Below are 17,734 nucleotides of genomic sequence, written 5' to 3'. Positions count from 1 at the left end.
GTGTTCCTACAGTGCCATGGACGGTGAGGACGAGGTGTTGGAGACTCACAGGATTGTTGTGGCTGGCAGTAGTGCTCCCCTAATATCCCCAGGAGTGACCCGGAAGAGTGAGGCCGTTCTGCACGCCAAGGTGGGCAACAATGTTGTCCAGGGACTAGCTCATCCAAATTGACAGTCCAAAACTCTTTGAGCTTCCCGCCATACCTTCACAAATGGACTTCCGAACTGGTTGTAAAAGATGATGAGGATGCCTGAATTTCGGAGAGAGGTGTCATATACTCATGCAGTATGCCAGGGCCGCCATGCAGTATGATGAGAGGGTGCGCACCCGAAACGAGATCCCCAACGATTTTGTACCAAGTCTGGTACGTGTCATCTCCGATTTTTAAATCTACTTTGCCTGTAACTTCAGCCATTAGAAGATCAACATATGAGGCGCATTGGGGGAACGACTGACAACCAGATGAGACTTGAAAGCTTGACATGTCGACACACGATGTGACGTTTATAGAACGTTCACACGTGAGAGTCGAAAAGGTCAAATAGACTTAAGGCTCGAGCAGAGTAACTGTCTGAACTAAAGTTATATTCGGGGAAAAAAGATCAACTGCCCTACTAGTAGATACACGTCGGTTTATATACTGTAGGGAAAGAATACTATGGAATATGAGAGAACAAATGAATATAAGTAACTAGAGAGAGTGATAATACTAATTATCGGTTGCTATCGTCGACATATCGACGACAGCTTTTGTCGAGCATAGTGATGTGCGGGCCCGGCTCGGCCTGAAAGCCCCGGCTTAGGCCTGGCTTTGGGGGGCTTGGGCTTTGCAAAAGCTCAGGCCGAGCCATGAGCCCAAGCCAGGCCAAAGCCGCGGCTCGGCTTGGGCTCAACGACGGCTTTCAAGAACAAAATGATCTAAAATTCAATCTAAGCATATTTGTAACGGTGAGCAATCAATGACACGCGCATACCAATGCCATCCACCATGCCATTCCCAATACCACGAACGCCATGCGCAAACGTCCAGTGCACGTCAGCAACTGCTGACATGGCTCAAACGAGTGCGGACGACAGATGCGAGTAGGAGGAGGGAAGAAGATGAGGAGATCTTGCGAAGGGTAAGTGGGCATTGAGAACACGGCAGTGTCGGTGTAGAGACTCATGCCTCTCATTGTGCAATATGGCAGTTTTCACTGGGGAGTACATGGCATGAACTTGTAGCATCACTCTGTGTGCTACCTGCAGCTATCTCTATATGAGGCGCAGCTTTCCCGCGCAACACGCGCCATGCGCGCGTACCTTTCCCGCACTTCACGATGTATATGCGCGCGCGCTTTCCCGCGCTTGAGCGCCCTATAGCGCCAGCCATCCGGAAGCATCCATCCACTGTCCACCAAGTTCCCTAGTGCGTATATTTCCATTTCTCACATTTGCATATTGTTCCATCTTTATTTTTATCATGGACCCTTACTTACATATATCTTTATATACCTTACTCGGTAGCGCTTCGGCTCCGCATGACAGCGCTTAGGCGCCATACTTAAGCGCCAGCAGTACATACTTACTTAAAAAAACTTACTCTCCCACCAGAACGACAGAGGACTTACTGGTTACTACCCACTATTTACCTAGCAGAACATAGTAGAAATCTATTTGTTTACACCTTGCATCTCCCTTCTCTTGTCTTACATCATATCATCACCTAAGCAAACTCACTCTTACTCTCTCTTGTTTCCGCATACATGCGCGCGCATTCCCGCGCTTCGCGCATTCTCGCGCCTTGCGCCCACCTGCGCTTTCTCGCGCTTCGCATTGGCCAACCAGTAGCGCTTTCAGCGCATACCTCTAGATCCTTGCTGCACTCGCTTCCCCTTTAGGGTCGAACGCACTTGTCGTCTCAAGTATAGCAGACTAGGCAACGCGCGACCTTACAACATTATAGATACAGTCAGGAGCATTGTTCGTGCCTCGCTGTATCGTTGAACCTTCATCGGGATGGTGCTCTAGGGGACTTGATCCGATCTTCTCGCTGAGATGTCAGATTATTTAAATATCGACTATACTTGGAGAGTGAGGACAATGCTGTGTCGCGGCGGGATCGATGATCATGAGATGGGGAGTGATATCCTGATTCATCTTGGTTGCTTGTACTATCCCAGCTTAGAGGTGGCGGCGAGTTGGCAGTCGGTATCTCCGATGCAATAGACTGGCACTGATGAAGGACGTGTTGATCCTGAAGACAACAGTGTAAGTGGATGCTGAAGACAACGAGTACATGGATGCTGAAGACGACGAATACATGGATGCTGAAGATGATGTGTAAGTTGATGCGGAAGAAGCAACTGGACTCGATAGTGCCATCGAAGACGACTCCTGCTCCAACTGGCGATGCTCCTCGTTTTCACGCTTGAGAACAATGGACATGGGCATGAGGATGTGATCAAATTTGCGAAGCTGGAATAATACTCAAGTGTCTCTCCAAGCGGGATGTAATGCATCTATGTGTGGTTTGCATGAGACTGCACAGTGCATGAAGATTCTCAGTGTTCTCTAAGTCCTCTGCCAAAACGGACCTTGTTGGTGACAAGCTCGAGGCTCTTGAACGGAAATGATGGCGCCAGCGGTGTCGTGTGGATGTTGATTCACCTGCCAGAGATGGTGGTGCATGCGCATGGCAAGGATTGCAAGAATCAAGACCTGAAAACCATGGTTAAAGGTCTAATGAGACATATGAGAAAAAGTGAGGTTGCCCACGATTGGTGGGCGCACAACTCTGGGTTGGGCTGGATGAGTGGCAGTACGCATCAAATGAAGATGTCATTGAGTCCGTGGAGGTCTGTAAAATCGATATCTATGAGGGACAAAAAGCCGCAGCCTGAGCCGCCGGCTCAGGCTTTTCAACACCTCAAGCCGGGCCCTGGGCCGTGGTCAGGCCCTGACTTGGGCCCGGCTCGGCTCGGCCTAATCAGGCTCGGCTTTGGCTGGCCCACGGCCTGAAGCCGGGCCGTGCACGTCACTAGTCGAGTGTTACACACGATAATGGCTGATGTGTTTCGAAATGACAACATTGGGACCAAATTGGAATGTTCAACTTGGATTACTCAAGTAGTATGTAATCCTAGGATACCCTTTCCGCATACTCGTTTCCCTAGTGAATGTACATCCGGATTCCCATCTCAATCAGATATTCCAGTTTGCTCTGAGGGCACACCTCACATCAGAGCATTCACCAATCTAGGGGCACGATGGGACACAGGCTTCTCAGATTAAATGCATCGTCTTGTATAGAGTTCTTTTATCCAGTATAGCCTTTCTCACTGCCCACTCAAATAATAAACTGGAAATACAATTTGTTGTTGAAGGCTACTGCCATGATATGTGTATAGTGATCATATACAAAATGACCGTCCGGTCTACTGATCCATTATTCTTTACATCAACTTTCAACCTTACGCTGCATCGAGCCTTCAAAAGCCCTCGCAGGGCGATTCCAGTTCATCTCTTACTAGAGGTTCAAATTCATCAGCCAAGTCCTACACCATCACCGGGACCTACTCACAGGCTACATCGTCACTCAGGTTCCTGGCACAATCCGGCACACTGGTGATGGGTGCTGCTGTGATTTGCGCGAAGGCCACAGACAAGAGTAAAATGTAAAAGCTAATTTTGGGCAGGATCATGGTTGTATTGAATGATACTGTTGGCTAAGATTTGTTGGTTAAATCGATGCGTTTTTGTGTGCCAGATGAAACTGTAGTCGGGCCCTTTTATACATCAGCTCGGCGAGGGTTTACCTAAGTGAGTTTGAAGCACGTTGCTTTGGGATTAGAGTTAGTATTTTTGTCAAAGGTAAGATGAAGGTCGGCGTTCAAATACGGTGCACAGCGATTGACTGATGCGGACTTACCATGGCTGTATTAATCGTGAGGCGGTAAAGGTTTCAGAGTAGTACTGACTCATCAGAAGGCCGGGATGACGGCACCTACAGGTTTGTACTGTTTTTGGATCCAACACCACAAGGCTGATGCACAGCACCTCCGTGCAAGGACATGCCGTCACTTTCGGTTTAACTTTGAAAATAACATGACTTGAGCGAAATCTGTTTAATGCAGTTGCTGCCACGACCGAAATGGTCAGCAATAAGTTCGCAAGTTGGATTGGAACCACTCAACAATATCTGCGTGATCCAGGCTAATCAGAGAAATAACCTTACCTTATGGTACATGATGCATGATTTTTTCAGGATGACGGAGATGGCAGTAGATCATGATGCCACAAAGCCTGGTTGCCACATGGGTGAAGTGGAAAAGCAGTTCGTTGCATTTCAATTTCATTTCTGTTATCCGTCGGTGATTAATGATTTCCTAGGTGCCTAACATCATGCATCATGTGTCGCTGCGATCAGGCCATCAGCGCTCAGCGCTCAGCGTCCATCATGTGGCAACGCCACCATGGAGCCCACAGAACTTGAAGGAGCGACTTGTGACTTGTCCGACTCAGTACTAGTTCCTTCTATCGGTAAATCCATTCTCCGACTGCAAGCTAAAGTCATCAACACTTCAAAACAAAATTGATCGGCAATCTCCTTATCTCGTACTATTCCGCGTCCTACCGCATCTTAACAATTTCTGCGGTATACAAATATTTAGAAATGTCTCTCGACTCAACACAATCATGCGCTGATTGAATCATACGAAAGGACAAGTTTGACCGTGATGCGTCCGCCGGACAATTGTGCAACCAGTCCATATGCGAGATCCACGAGGAGCTCTAACTTGACCGTGGTAAAGTATTTTAGGGCTATGGCGAATTAGTTGGCAGTGCTAATCATATAGGATACTGGGCTTAATACTTAATAATCAAGAACTTGCGTTACTACTAGTATCCATGATGTCTCGCGTAGAACTGGCAGTTGGTTGGATGTTCGGAATGCTTACTATACTTGCCACCATGTGGCATGCTAACAACCGACTCAAACCGGCAGAACATCGCGAGTACCTCCCATACGTGTTGAAGCAAAAACATGATAGACTAACCTCCGCACTTTAGAATCTATAGAATACACTTACGCTGCTGACGATTACCCATGGGAATTTCCTGTCGATCTCACCCATGAAGCCGTCGCGATGACTCTTCACGAGAGTATGCATTTTGCTCTAAACGCATCTGACACAGAATCCCAACTGGAGTGGGAGAGCCTCCCAAGTTGGCCGAAAATAGTTAGTCGCACCCATCTAGGACCAGAGCAGCGACTTTTCGTGCTGGTCTTCGGTCATCAGCTTCACTGTTTATGGATACTACAAGAAGCTCTCCTCGACTACAACCGTGACGAACCCCTGACCAATTATCATCACGCACATCACTGTCTCAATTATCTTCGGCAGACTCTTATGTGTGATTCTGCACATACGCTGGAAATGGGAGACTTTCTGAAAGTCGATTACGAGAAGGACAGAGTGGGGGACACATTAGTGTGCAGGGACTGGAGCAAGGCCATTTCTGTATCTGAAGAGTACCACGAGAAGTGGTTGCAGTGGAGGGCGCATTGGAATTGAATTGACATGCTACTTCGTATGCTTCAATCCATTCGAACATTCAGTCTCTACTAGTAGTACTGTCTTATATTACGGATCATAACCGGAAGCGAGACCGCCGACGATTTTGTACCAAGTTTGATATATATGTGTCTCCGACTTGTAAATCTACGTTGCCTGTAACTTCAGCCATTCGAAGATCAACTTATGGGGCGCGTCGGAGGTGGTGACCAAATGAGACTTTGACAATAGAGGCTGTTATCGATGCTGTGCTATGAGGTAAGTTCCTCCCAAAATTCTACTAGTCTATTCTGATAATTCACTTAGGTTCTGACTCGGAGCTCAGCCGGGAGGAACCGTCGTATCTCCCTTTGATCTCCCTGGACTTCCAATTCCGTGGACCGTTCAAACTTTAAACATGTGTCTCATGGCTCGTTTCCTGAAGAGGAAATGCTCGGTCAATTGAAAGTTTCCGGTTGTGTCGCAATTGTAGTAGGATTCTATGCGGATTGATCCACCTGCAACGGTGACGTTATGGTGTTATTTAACGAGGTGCTCACTGCGGCTCACACCATCGTTGCGACTCGCTCCCACTCTCCCCAGATATCTCCTTACTCCTCCGGAAGCCTGAGGATCCTTCAGGTTATTCTGTTCGCCATCTGATCTATCATGTCACTCAACTCTAGTTGGACACCGGACGAATCGTCTGAAACCCTTCTCGCAGAGAAAGGCTGGTTGCAAGGGACAGTGGCCAGCTCCATTGCATATGGCATTGGTGTTACACTGTTCTTTATGTGCTTCCACCTCCTGATCCGGCAAATGACCCGCACGAACTACAAAAAGAGCCTGCCTCTACTCATATACATCACCATAGATTTTATCCTCGGCACCTTATTTATGGCATCGCTGGCTGATTTCACACAATTCGCATTCATTCAATATCGCGATTATCCAGGCGGTCCAAACGCATTTGAGAATGCCATGTTCGGCATTCCTGTGGACAATGTGGGAAACGTCTGTGGTTTTCTGATGATGGCTCTTTCAGATGGATTGGTCGTGAGTAGAGGTATTCGATGTTGAAAATGTTATCGCTAATCTGTTCAGGTTTGGCGCTGCATAGTAATTTACAAAGGGTGTATGGTACCAGTGTGGATCATCATGTTGTTCCCTTGTCTGATGTTCGCTGCATCCATCGGTCAGTTGCTTACTTTCAATGTCTGTTTGATTGTATCGGACGCTCACCATCGCATCCATTAGTTATGGGTATAATGTGGCTGCTTCAATTAACCAGCAATTCCCCATTTTTCACCTCGACTAACATCAACTACACCGCTCCATATCTCAGCCTCTCACTCGCACTGAACATCATCATCACGATCGTTATCGTACTTCGTCTACTCACATATCGTCATCGAATTACCAAAGCTCTTGGCTCTAGGTTCGGTGCTCAGTACACGTCGATTGCTGCGATGATAGTCGAATCTGCCGCTCTTTATTCCACATTTTCGCTGGCACTTCTAGTACTCTTCCTTCTGAAAAATCCCATCTCTGCATCATTTATTGAATTGCTACCTCAGATTCAGGTTAGCACTGCCAATTAGAGAGACATTCGCGTTGCTTATGACATGCCACAGATGCTTGCAATGTTGCTCATAGTTTTCCGGGTCGCGCAAGGAAAGGGTTGGTCTCAGGACACCATGTCCAGGGTCATGGCCTCGAAGCCATCAGTGCAAGCAATCCGTATGGGTGATTTCGGGTACAGTTTGCGGGATGGCTCCAAAACGTTCACTGGTTCCTCTGGCATTGAAGCGCATGCAGTCTACAAGGGTAATGACCACGATTCAGCGGAAGCAATTGTTGAGGAAGGTCGCTTGGATACCTACTGAGATAACAATTGTAGAATACTACGGGTCAGAGTACATGTAAAACCAAATATTTATTTAGTATACTTTGACGATGGACCGGCCTCAGGATTATTTGTACTACACAATTATTTTGAAAATAACGAAACCTTGCATTAAATAGTGTAGTTGTTCAATGGAAGCACATGAATATTGACCGGCGTATATAGAAGATAACGTATCAGTGTCCGAATCATCATGCAGTTGATGCGCTCAAACTATCCGCATGCATGTAAGTCATTAGTAATTGATGGACTGCCTCACCGGAGGTCCTCATTACGCTAACCTTTGCCTTCCATAACTCTACGGCACCTAAATGCTTCTCCGAGCCACGCAGTGATCTGTATCCGAAGCAACCCCACGATGATGAGTCCCTGTATCTTGTCATGGCATCAATTGTACAGGTGGCTATTGACCGTATTCCGCATTACGATACGGTGACTCTGACGGATCGATCCGAGAATCATACCTTATACTAGCGTACTGCCACGGGGCTACTAGTACTTTACCTGTAATTGAATCTTAAGCGCCAAAAGTTCTGCGATTCCCTGCACATAGTGATGAGACGACTTTTCTTTGCTCTTAAAGCAATACTCGCCACAGTCGTAGGCATCAGCCTTGCCAATCTTATTGCACGAAGGCCTCGGTTGTCCGGCAGCAGTTTTTTCAAAGGAATTGCTCTCAGCCATGGTACTACAAAGCTTTCGAGCGTGTCCTGAAGGCTTGACTGACGATTCCACGCATCAGATCTATCCCTTCAAATAGATTTCGGAGAACCAGTATGGATGCGAATAGACCAAACAGCACACTACCGCGCCGATACGGATGAGGGTGGAGAAGAGTTTGCGAAACTCGTTCCACGGGGAGGACATACCGTTCCTATCAAAGATGCGGAGACGGGTGAAAGTCGCATTTACACGGTGACACTCTTTCACCAGCTCAAGTGCCTGGGAATTATCCGTGACAACTACGCAGAAATGCGCCCCCCGTCGTCGGTTACTCGTCACTGCATGAATTATCTTCGTCAATCGATTTTGTGTAACCCCAACATCAAAATTGAGCCGGTCGTAAATAACGTGGGGTCTGCCGTCAGGGGATACGAGACTGTTTGTCGTGACTGGACAAAAGTTTACGAGGAGGTGGATAAGCTACATGGAATGACTTCGGATGTGTAGGAGGTTTGAACGTGTAATACAAACTGCACACTGTAAGTATACAGTGCGTACTGAAGTATACACACAATTGTACTCACATAGGCCAACGGATGGCACATCTGAAACGCCAGAGCGAAGAAAAGCCAGGGAATGAATATTTTCATCTGATAGAGACGCCAAGTGATATGGCCATATCTTGAGATGTAGTCCGAGTCGAGCAGAGCGGCTAGCTGCAACGTCCATAATTAAATAGCGGAGTCGATCAACACCAAAACTCGGTGCTGACTACTAGCAAATAGTTAGATGCTTGCGGCCATGCAGATGAATCTCCTATTTATTGAGGTTAGAATGCACGCTCTAGCCTCTCGTGAAGACTCATGACAATGGCTGCTTGAGATGAATCGATGAAACTTGATATCGACAGAGGGTGAGACTCTTGAGAGGTACTTGCGAATTGCGATGGTGTGCTGCAGCCTGCCAGTACTAGCCACAACAGTTGGAACCATGTGTGTCATTATGGACGTTCAAATTTAAAGCTTGTTTTCCACGCTGGAGTTGCTCAAAAATAGTTGAAAACATGTTTCAGTTACATAATATTGGAGCATCCCGTATATGCAGAGATAAGGAGATTGCCGATGAATTTTGTTTTGAAGTGTTGATGTTTAGGCTCCGAGTGGACCGTCAATCAAAATCACGAATAGAGTAACGGGTAGGCTCGTGATGCATTCAGTACAATCCCGTACTCGCGATGTTACACGTCTTCTACCCCCAATGTCACCTGCAATGTGCCCATGTACTAATACATCCTTTGCGTCAACTTTCAATCTTTCAGCTGTATTTAGGTTTCAAAATCCCGCATCTATAAGCTCCAAGTTATCAGTCGTGCTCCACATAATCACCAGGACCTACTCACCATCAATTATATCATCCATATTATCAGACTCCAGGTTGTTCTCTGCCGCACTGGCCGCTAAGATCTGTGCGAAGGCAACCGACAAGAGTAGAACATAGAAACTGAGTTTGCTGATGTTAGGCACGGTCATGTTGATGAGGTATGGTAGTTAAGATGTGTCGTCTTAAAATGAAATTGGGAGTTGCGTTCTTTAAATACCAGTTCGTGACCAACGGCCATCACGCTCCTCGGAGCATTATTCAATTGACTTGATCGTCAAATCGGAGTACGTTAGTTTTACTCAAAAAAAATATTCTTAGCTGTGGTTCGTTTCACCTCGTGAACTTATACTTTGATGGAATTCGGCGCTCCTATTGCACGCGCAGCAGGTGACTGGAGTCGGCTTACTACGACCGTACTAGTACGCATCAAGCATTGAACGGTACTAGTAGCCCACAGCAAGTTTCCTGTAATGGTTACGGTGCTTCAGCTTTTAGGGTTCAAACTATGCGAATATACTCCCCGGGGAGATATGATAGAAGTGACACCATTTCTCTCTGCTTCCACCGCGGAAAATACCGCAAAGCGTTCTGTGCCGTTCAGTCTGTTCTGCCATCAGAAGTTTTGACGTAACGATGCTCACATAGAATCATTTAAATCATGAATCTATTCGTACGTGATCGTCGGTGGATCATGTATTCACCTGCCGGAATGTGCCGTGACGACGTGTTGATACTGCACACGCCCGAGTGGGACTTATCCGCATTCGCGAGTACACGAGTAAGATGGCTGATGGCAAGTAGGATGATACAGGATTATAACCAAATGTTGAAACCTGTTAAATAAACCAAATGCTTCGTCTCTATATGCGAGGAAAATCAAGTTATACAGTGGAACGCTGGATCATGTAGACAGCTAAACGTTCAATTATGCCGTCAGCGAATTTCATAGAGTGGTAGAGCACTGACCTGGTGCAGTGTCCTTGTGAGCCTGCCACCATTCTATATCGCAGCTACCGCTTGGCTCATCCTCCGAACATGCCAACTCGAAAACAAGGACGTCGTCCGTTATACAAGAAAGTTTTCTGTGCCAGTTCAAGCTGTCTTGCCCTAGCACAATATTATCAAGTTTCGCGACCTGTGGTGGTCGTACATTAAACGATAACGTTGAAATATCAACTGGTACAGTGGCATTGAGACGATATAAAGCAAGCGTCGTTGGTCGGTCCATAGGCGGAACGGCGACGTGCAATTCGCAATTTTCCATGCCCCAGTCGATCGCCCTGAATTGAAATATTGTTGAAACCTTTTATTCCGTCAGTCTATAGAACACAAAAAAGGAAGATAAACTGACAGATTGTGTAACGTGAACTTTGCGGTCATCAGGCGAGATTGTGCCGGCACGGGTCGTGCGCATGGCAAGATAGTCATTGAAAACATGACTTGGTGCAGAATGATCCACCAAGCTGACAGACACGGGAAAACTTGTGAACTCTCTCGGAATGGGAGGCGACGTCCGTGCGATCTCGTCGAACCGCATATATTGAGAAGGACGACGGAGAAGGTGGACATTCTTTCGAGTAATAAGTTTGTCTGAAGATACCGAAGAGTCTTGAAGAAAGGCAGGGGTAGATATCAGTAACAGGTTGAGGAACGTGCAGAAGATTACGATGACAAGAGGCCAGTGGTCCAAGCACAGTTCGTGAAGTTTCATGCAACTTTGCTTTGTAATCGTCATCACTCTCAGAGTCAATGACTTCTTGTGGTGTCGGACTCAATGGGGTGTATGACCTAGAGCGTGAGGAAAAGAACATGACGGGGAAAATGATTTGAATTGATCATAATAGCAAGGGTGATTTGAACAGCAGTCACTGGACACGACCCAGACTCCAAACCATCGGCGGGTGTGTGAGAGTCTTCATACTATTACTTAATGCCACAAACCAAACATGTACAACATTATTTCAAACACCGCAACTTTGGACTCGACGTAGTGGCGCGAAGTTTGCTTGTATTTGTCCCACCGAAAAAGACTTCCGAACGTGCTGACATATCCCAAAAGAAATGGGAGTATTAGTTGAAAATCTATAGCGTGACCTTCCCTTGAGTCACTGAGTGATGTGATGGATAATCCTTTCTGAGACTTAGCATCTTCTAAGTCATGTATCTTGATGTCATCATCAGGTGGCCGAGTCTGAGTCAAAGTACCGAGCTTTGCAGAAATGAAACTGGGTCTTACATACTCCTTGTACTTGGCAACTCCAATCGGCTCACAACCAGCTTGAGAACAAAGATGTCTTCACCATCTCTCCCACTGGCTCAGGAAAGACTCTTACCTTCTGGATTCCCCTTTTATTCAACAATGGTGGAATAACCATTATTATTACCCCACTTAATATCCTCAGCAAGAAGAACCAAGATGAAGCAAATGGTTATGGGTTTCTGGCCCTTGATATATGTGCGGAGACAGCAACAGACGAGGCTTTTAAAGTGAGTCGTACAGTAACATTAATATTACACGAGTCTGATCGTATATTCGTCAGGACATAGAGAAACTGAAGTACCAAGTTATTGCTGTTAGCCCGGAACAAATACTTTAAGATGCTTGATTCAAAAAACTTTGGAAGTCTCAAACATTTACAGATGATCTCTTCAATATCACATTTGACGAGAGCCATTGTATCAGTGAATGGGGCAAAGACTTTCGACCACTGTATAGTGAGCTGGGGAATCTTCAATGGTATCTTCCAAATCATGTTTGATTTCATGCTGTGTCTGCAACTATGCCACCACACATCCTCCTAGACGTCCAGTCCAAACTTTGCATTCGGTCATATAACCTTGCTAAAATTGTGCGGTCAAATGACCGTCCAAATATTCATCTTATGGTTCAGGAGATGAAGTATCCATGAAACACATACTACGACCTTGCCCAAATTTTGTCGCTCAAGGAGGGTGCACCACCTGAGAAGTTCATGCTCTTCATAAATTCTTGAGATCAAGTGGAAGGGGTTTGCAATAGCTTATGCAGGGACTTGCCTGCACATCTTTGGCATAATATCATATGGTTCCATTCAGGCATGTCAATGCAGTTCCGGCTGGACTCAATGGAAAAGCTGACAAAGGGCGAGATTTGGGGGATCTGCTGTACTGATGCAGCGGGAATGGTGAGTACTCACGGCCATATCGAAGATCCCTCACGTATTGACATTGATATTGCAGGGCCTTGATCTTCAGGATATCAGATTGGTCATCCAATGGGGATATATAAACTCACTTTGTATATTGATGCAATGCCTAGGACGTGCTGCACGAGACCACACCTTAATGGCACCTGCAGTATGCTTCGTGGAACCATTGTACTTTGATACATATAGTGGCAAGTGCAAATGACCTGAACTTGGTGAAGGTCAACATCGCCTGAAAAAGAAGAGGGTTATGATTGTGGACACTGAAATCACAGTGGTGCCTGAAGAGGAGAACAGTCAATGTAGGATTGATGGTGGTACCTTCAATGGGGGGGACAATGATGGGCAAATGGACAGTATCAGCAGCATGGTAGTGGATCAGCAGAACAGACACACTGTTTCAGTGGTTCAAGTTGCTGGCACTTCTACTCCTATGAGGATCCTTCTGGTAAATGCTGATAGTGATGTTATGGAATGGGCTGCCATGTATGCATAGGGATCTGCACGGGTATGGGTAACCCGTGCGGGTCATGGGTATGGGTACCACTGGGGTATGGGTGGGGGTTGGTTTTCGAGGCACCCATACCCTTACCTGCACCCTCACTGTGGGTTAGCAACTGAAATTGTGCGCTACAAAGGAAAATTCCGAGCTCACTACTGTACAGCTGTCAGGGACTCAAACCTTATCTGTAGTCTAAAGACAAATAGCTATTATATTGCCTGTCACGCCTACTACCAATCACACACCCAAGTCCAACATGTTCGGATCTATGAGCAAACAGATAACGAAACTGACAGATAAAGCCAAGGCAGCCCTTGAGGGTTCCAGCAAGAAACGGAAGAATGATGCGAACAGCATGACCAGTACTAGCGAGCCCAAGAAGGCAAAACCCAACCGAATCAGCGGAAGCTCTAAAGATAGAGACACAGAACCACTCTCACCATCTCCGCCTGCAGAAGATGTCCCTACTAAGCCCACACAATCCTGCAAAAGTGTCATCCAAACGGAGGAAGAGGAGGCTGCAATGTATGAAGATGCCATCGAGATCAGCGACGCCAACCAGAGCAGCAACAATGGTGTTAACAACGCCGACAATGATGAGCTGTCCGATACCGATAAAGAGGAGAGCCCTGAGGATGAGCTAAGTGAGCTAAATCAATTTGAAAATAATTTCGGTGTTAATTATATCAGAGAGGTTAATGAAAGATTGGATCTCACTGGTGTACACTTTTTTCAATCCCAAGCCATGCATTGTCATCATCGAAGGACGGCGCGCACACGAGTTTAAGTGCTTCGGCAAAAGCTGCAAGGCAACTGTTCGTCGATACCTCGACAAAAAGGATGCACGAAGTACCGGGAATATGCGGAAGCATGTGAGGGCATGTTGGGGTGAAGACGTTCTCATGGCTGCTGATAATGCCAAGGATGCGAACGAGGCACGCACTAAGATAGTCAGAGGGTTCCTACGAAACGGATCAATTACCGCATCGTTTGAGCGGAAGGGGAAAGGCCAAGTGGCGTACTCTCATCGTCAACATACTCGCGCCGAAACAAGGTATAGTAGTCTTGGTGGTCCATGAAGTCTTGTCTGATGTTGTTACAGGGATCTGTAACACCTACTAGAGCCCCAGCTCTCCCTACGCCTGCCCCCGCTCTGCTAGACTCCCCGCGCGGCGGTGCGCCGCCTGCGCCTAGAAAGATAGCGGTCTGGACCGCTATGACCCCGCCTCATGGCGCTACGACCCCGCCTGACGCTATGACCCTGCCCCTGGCCTAGACGGCCTTGTACCTGATCCATGGAGGCTGTACACCTCATGGACACCCTAGATCAGCGCATGTATACGGCATGTCGCTTCATGAAGATCCGGAGCGCTTCCATGCGCCTCCTGTTGATTGCGCAGCTGCACTTGGCGCTGCATGTATGATCAGAGGCTAAGCCTCATGTACTTTATCTAAACCTCATGTCTAGCTATCTTAGATTAGCGATATACTATAGATTATAGACTGAGCTTGAACGCTTACATACACTATGTATAAGTAGGCACATTGTTGTAGATTATACTTCACTTTAATCTACTAGGTTCATCCCCAGAACTTGCTCATCTAAGCCTACCAGCTTCCTTGTGTGAGACCGCACTTCTAAGTCGCCCCCATACGACTTAGCACGTATCCGCTAGCCCTGCATCTCGACGAGCGCCGTCTTACCGAGATCGCCGGAGGAACCCTTGACATTCCGTCAAGGTTAGACCACGCTCAGCTTCAGTAGACTCACTCGAGTCGTCGCTGAGAAGACCTATCCTAGTTCGCACACGCCGACCTACAGTCGACGTAACAGATGTCAATACTAGGGCAGAAATAGTCAAATGGGTGGCAGAAAGCCTGCGCCCATTTGAAATTGTGAAAGACCAGGGTTTTCAGTCCCTGATGAAAACAGGAAGACCAGAGTATTACTTACCTTCGCCTAGTACAATCACCCAAGACGTTCGAGTGGTGTTCGTGCGCACCCATGAATGTATTGCTAAGATGACAAAGGTAAGCTCGCGAACTTTGAATTAAAGACAGAAAAAAATTAACGACGCACCAGGAATATGCAGGCAAGCTAAACTTCACCATGGACGGCTGGACGGCAACAAACCACAGGGCGTTCATCACTTTTTTGGTGCACTTGGAGCACAATGGTGTACTGCTAAGTTTTCCGTTAGATATAGTTGAGGTGCCAAAGGTTTGAAGTACTTACCGTGCACGTGACTGGCTTGCTGTTACAAGTAACATCGGTCACGTGGCCCCCCTATCATTTTCCCCTCATCCTCGCCCTCACCATCTACCGGCTCGTCCTCCTCTACCGCCTTTCCGTTGACCGGATCCTCGGGACCGTTCCCGTCCCTCGCATCGCCCGCCTCTATGCACGTGCACGCACGTTCCTCCCTTGATTCGACCACCAATGTGGTCCCGGACCTATGACTCGGTCTGACTCGTGCCACCAATGTGGCTTTCCTCTTTCTGTTTCCCCTGACTGCGGATTCCCGCACGTTGTATTCTTACCGTTGGTCCGTTCCAACGTTTCTCGGTCTCATTCCACATTCGACCACCCACCACTAATCCGGCTCTGATGCCAGCACACCTATACCATTCTCGCTTCCCCTTTACCCTTACCTACTGTGCGGTAGCCTTGCCCTTAACCCTCTCCACTTAGTATAAGTAGTCGGTCACTCTGTACTAGATTCTCTAACTTGAATCTACTCAATCTTCCCTGGAACATACTTCCCTCTGAAGCCCCCTCAGCTTCAGTCTCTAGTATCTTTTCTTAGTCGCTCATCGCGGCTAAGTCTATCTCGATCGACCTCATCGTACGGACAAGACAGTCCTTACTTTGAGTGACTTCTTAGACATCCGTCTACCAAGTCACGTGACACCCGCGTACTGTGATCACTGCCGACTCGTCGTCGCCAGTATCACTTGCTATACCGGATCCTTCCGGTTACGTCACGAACGTTAGCGGACGACGCCCCTCTTAGGGCTCCGCCTAACAGATCTATTTGAGTGCGTAACACTTGCTGATTGAGATGTAGTCTCACACTGGCGAAGAGCTCGCAAACACATTTCAAAAGGTCCTGGAAGAGTTTGGGATAGCAGAAAAGGTAAGTTTTTAATCAGATGCTGAAAGGAGACTTACCGATTGTCCACAGATGCTCTGTGTTCACATAATTCAGTACTTTATTTCTGACTTAGACGGACAGCCAAAGGTTGAGAATCTCCCCAGTTAGACGGGCCATCCTAGGTCAGCCCATACGCAGATAGGGCGGGCGGGCCAGCCATGAAGGCAATCCTCGGTGGTGACAGGTGGGCCAACATCATGCAGTATTATTTGTAGGCTGGGGTAATAGTCAATAAACCAGTGGGCCAGCCATGGAAGGACCGGGAGGGATACAGAAGAAGCATGCATTAATATATTGGGCCAGGATGTGTGCTGGGGTACCGGCTGGGCCCAAAAGTATTCTTGGACAGGGAATGACAGCCCCTTATACCCGGTACAGGCGGATGGGCCCAGATATGGACCCAACCATTCCAAGGTCCTCATCAATGATGATTGGGCCATCATACCCGAGACCAGCGGATGGGCCCGCCAATGATGGGCAGGCAGTTGTACCCGGTATTGGCGGATGGGCCCAGATGTGAACATGACCATTCCCAAGGGTCCTCACCAACTTTGTATCCGAGACTGGCCGACAGGCATGTCCTCCGTTAATTATGGGTAGGCTGGCACCTGAGCCCAGTGGACGGCACCAGACCAATGCTGTGAATACCGGATTCGCATAGGTATGGTGTCCCAGACATCTTGCACATCTGAACAGTTGCATTCCCTTGTGTGTGTAATCATGTTACTCGCACATCCAGTCCTTGATGGCGGATCTTCCGGACACAGACATCAATGCCAGTTTGGATGCTCCGGCCGACACAACATAGCTTTGTATTGACTTGCATGAGCAGTTGGTTGGTTCAGCTACCGAATTTATACCACAACAGAGATCCAGTATCATTCGGACACGACTCAGATCAACTTATCCAATATGGCAGATAAGATGCGATCAAATCGAATCAGTCCACCGAACAGGAGTGGCCGGAGCGTCTGCGCTCTGAGCAGCCGGTGCAGATTACTGATCCCAACTTCCACACCCATCAGAGCCAACATATTCCATAGCAGTGCCCGCTGTGTACTGGTTAAGATACCCGAGTCTTCATCTACAGAGCCATGTTGGGAGCTGGGCGTTTGGTGGGATTGATATGAAGTGACCATTACAATCGTGTAAGAACTAAAGTATATTGCAAAAATGTGTGTGGGCGTCAGTGCAGAAAGGATGGATGTGTTGTGACGGAACGGCAATGAGATGGAATGCTAAGGTATAGTATAGATGGGGGTTGTGGAAGGGGCGGGAATGGAGTGAATTTGCCCAGGTGGGCGGGTGGGCCAACATCATATAGTATAACAATGAATTGTGTTGTCGACTGGGGTAAGAGTCAATACAAGGGACCAGTGGGCCAGCCATAGAAGGGCCGGGTGGA

The 17,734-nt window shown here is 47.4% G+C and overlaps 7 protein-coding genes across 7 annotated transcripts; 4 read left to right on the top strand and 3 right to left on the bottom strand.

Annotated features, from left to right (window-relative positions):
- Positions 1-245: 245 nt before the first annotated feature.
- Positions 246-476, bottom strand: F5147DRAFT_797499 (L-amino-acid amidase; the record flags this gene model as incomplete). The annotated part of the gene is made up of 1 exon (XM_041443202.1): positions 246-476. A coding segment is annotated over exon 1 (171 nt), but the record flags the coding sequence as incomplete, so codon positions are not given.
- Positions 477-838: 362 nt separating this feature from the next.
- Positions 839-1,176, bottom strand: F5147DRAFT_772853 (uncharacterized protein; the record flags this gene model as incomplete). The annotated part of the gene is made up of 2 exons (XM_041441390.1): positions 839-919; positions 976-1,176. 2 exons carry the CDS (start codon positions 1,174-1,176, stop codon positions 839-841), a joined length of 282 nt encoding a protein of 93 aa, XP_041293877.1.
- Positions 1,177-4,642: 3,466 nt separating this feature from the next.
- On the top strand, positions 4,643-5,635 carry F5147DRAFT_691194 (uncharacterized protein). Its single transcript, XM_041437124.1, is given in 3 exon segments — positions 4,643-4,888; positions 4,892-4,994; positions 5,054-5,635. The coding sequence occupies 2 exon segments, from the start codon at positions 4,892-4,894 to the stop codon at positions 5,557-5,559; spliced, it is 609 nt and encodes a 202-aa protein (XP_041293876.1). The 5' UTR covers positions 4,643-4,888; the 3' UTR covers positions 5,560-5,635.
- A 101-nt stretch (positions 5,636-5,736) lies between these two features.
- F5147DRAFT_836520 (uncharacterized protein) lies at positions 5,737-7,743 on the top strand. The gene is made up of 5 exons (XM_041444004.1): positions 5,737-5,817; positions 5,866-6,594; positions 6,643-6,733; positions 6,796-7,121; positions 7,173-7,743. Exons 2-5 carry the CDS (start codon positions 6,208-6,210, stop codon positions 7,422-7,424), a joined length of 1,056 nt encoding a protein of 351 aa, XP_041293875.1. The 5' UTR covers positions 5,737-5,817; positions 5,866-6,207; the 3' UTR covers positions 7,425-7,743.
- A 318-nt stretch (positions 7,744-8,061) lies between these two features.
- Positions 8,062-8,626, top strand: F5147DRAFT_691181 (uncharacterized protein). The gene has a single exon (XM_041437123.1). It carries the CDS (start codon positions 8,225-8,227, stop codon positions 8,612-8,614), a length of 390 nt encoding a protein of 129 aa, XP_041293874.1. The 5' UTR covers positions 8,062-8,224; the 3' UTR covers positions 8,615-8,626.
- Positions 8,627-10,368: 1,742 nt separating this feature from the next.
- On the bottom strand, positions 10,369-10,901 carry F5147DRAFT_652175 (uncharacterized protein; the record flags this gene model as incomplete). Its single annotated transcript, XM_041433604.1, has 3 exons — positions 10,369-10,400; positions 10,454-10,790; positions 10,839-10,901. The coding sequence occupies 3 exons, from the start codon at positions 10,899-10,901 to the stop codon at positions 10,369-10,371; spliced, it is 432 nt and encodes a 143-aa protein (XP_041293873.1).
- Positions 10,902-13,863: 2,962 nt separating this feature from the next.
- F5147DRAFT_575404 (uncharacterized protein) lies at positions 13,864-15,401 on the top strand (the record flags this gene model as incomplete). The annotated part of the gene is made up of 3 exons (XM_041431270.1): positions 13,864-14,228; positions 15,022-15,205; positions 15,258-15,401. Coding segments are annotated over 3 exons (693 nt in total), but the record flags the coding sequence as incomplete, so codon positions are not given.
- Between the last annotated feature and the right edge of the window lie 2,333 nt (positions 15,402-17,734).

This window comes from Suillus discolor (genome assembly GCF_016758755.1).
Source record: "Suillus discolor strain FC423 chromosome Unknown F5147scaffold_22, whole genome shotgun sequence".
NCBI lineage: Eukaryota > Fungi > Basidiomycota > Agaricomycetes > Boletales > Suillaceae > Suillus > Suillus discolor.
This window is presented reverse-complemented; position numbering and strand designations above follow the sequence as displayed.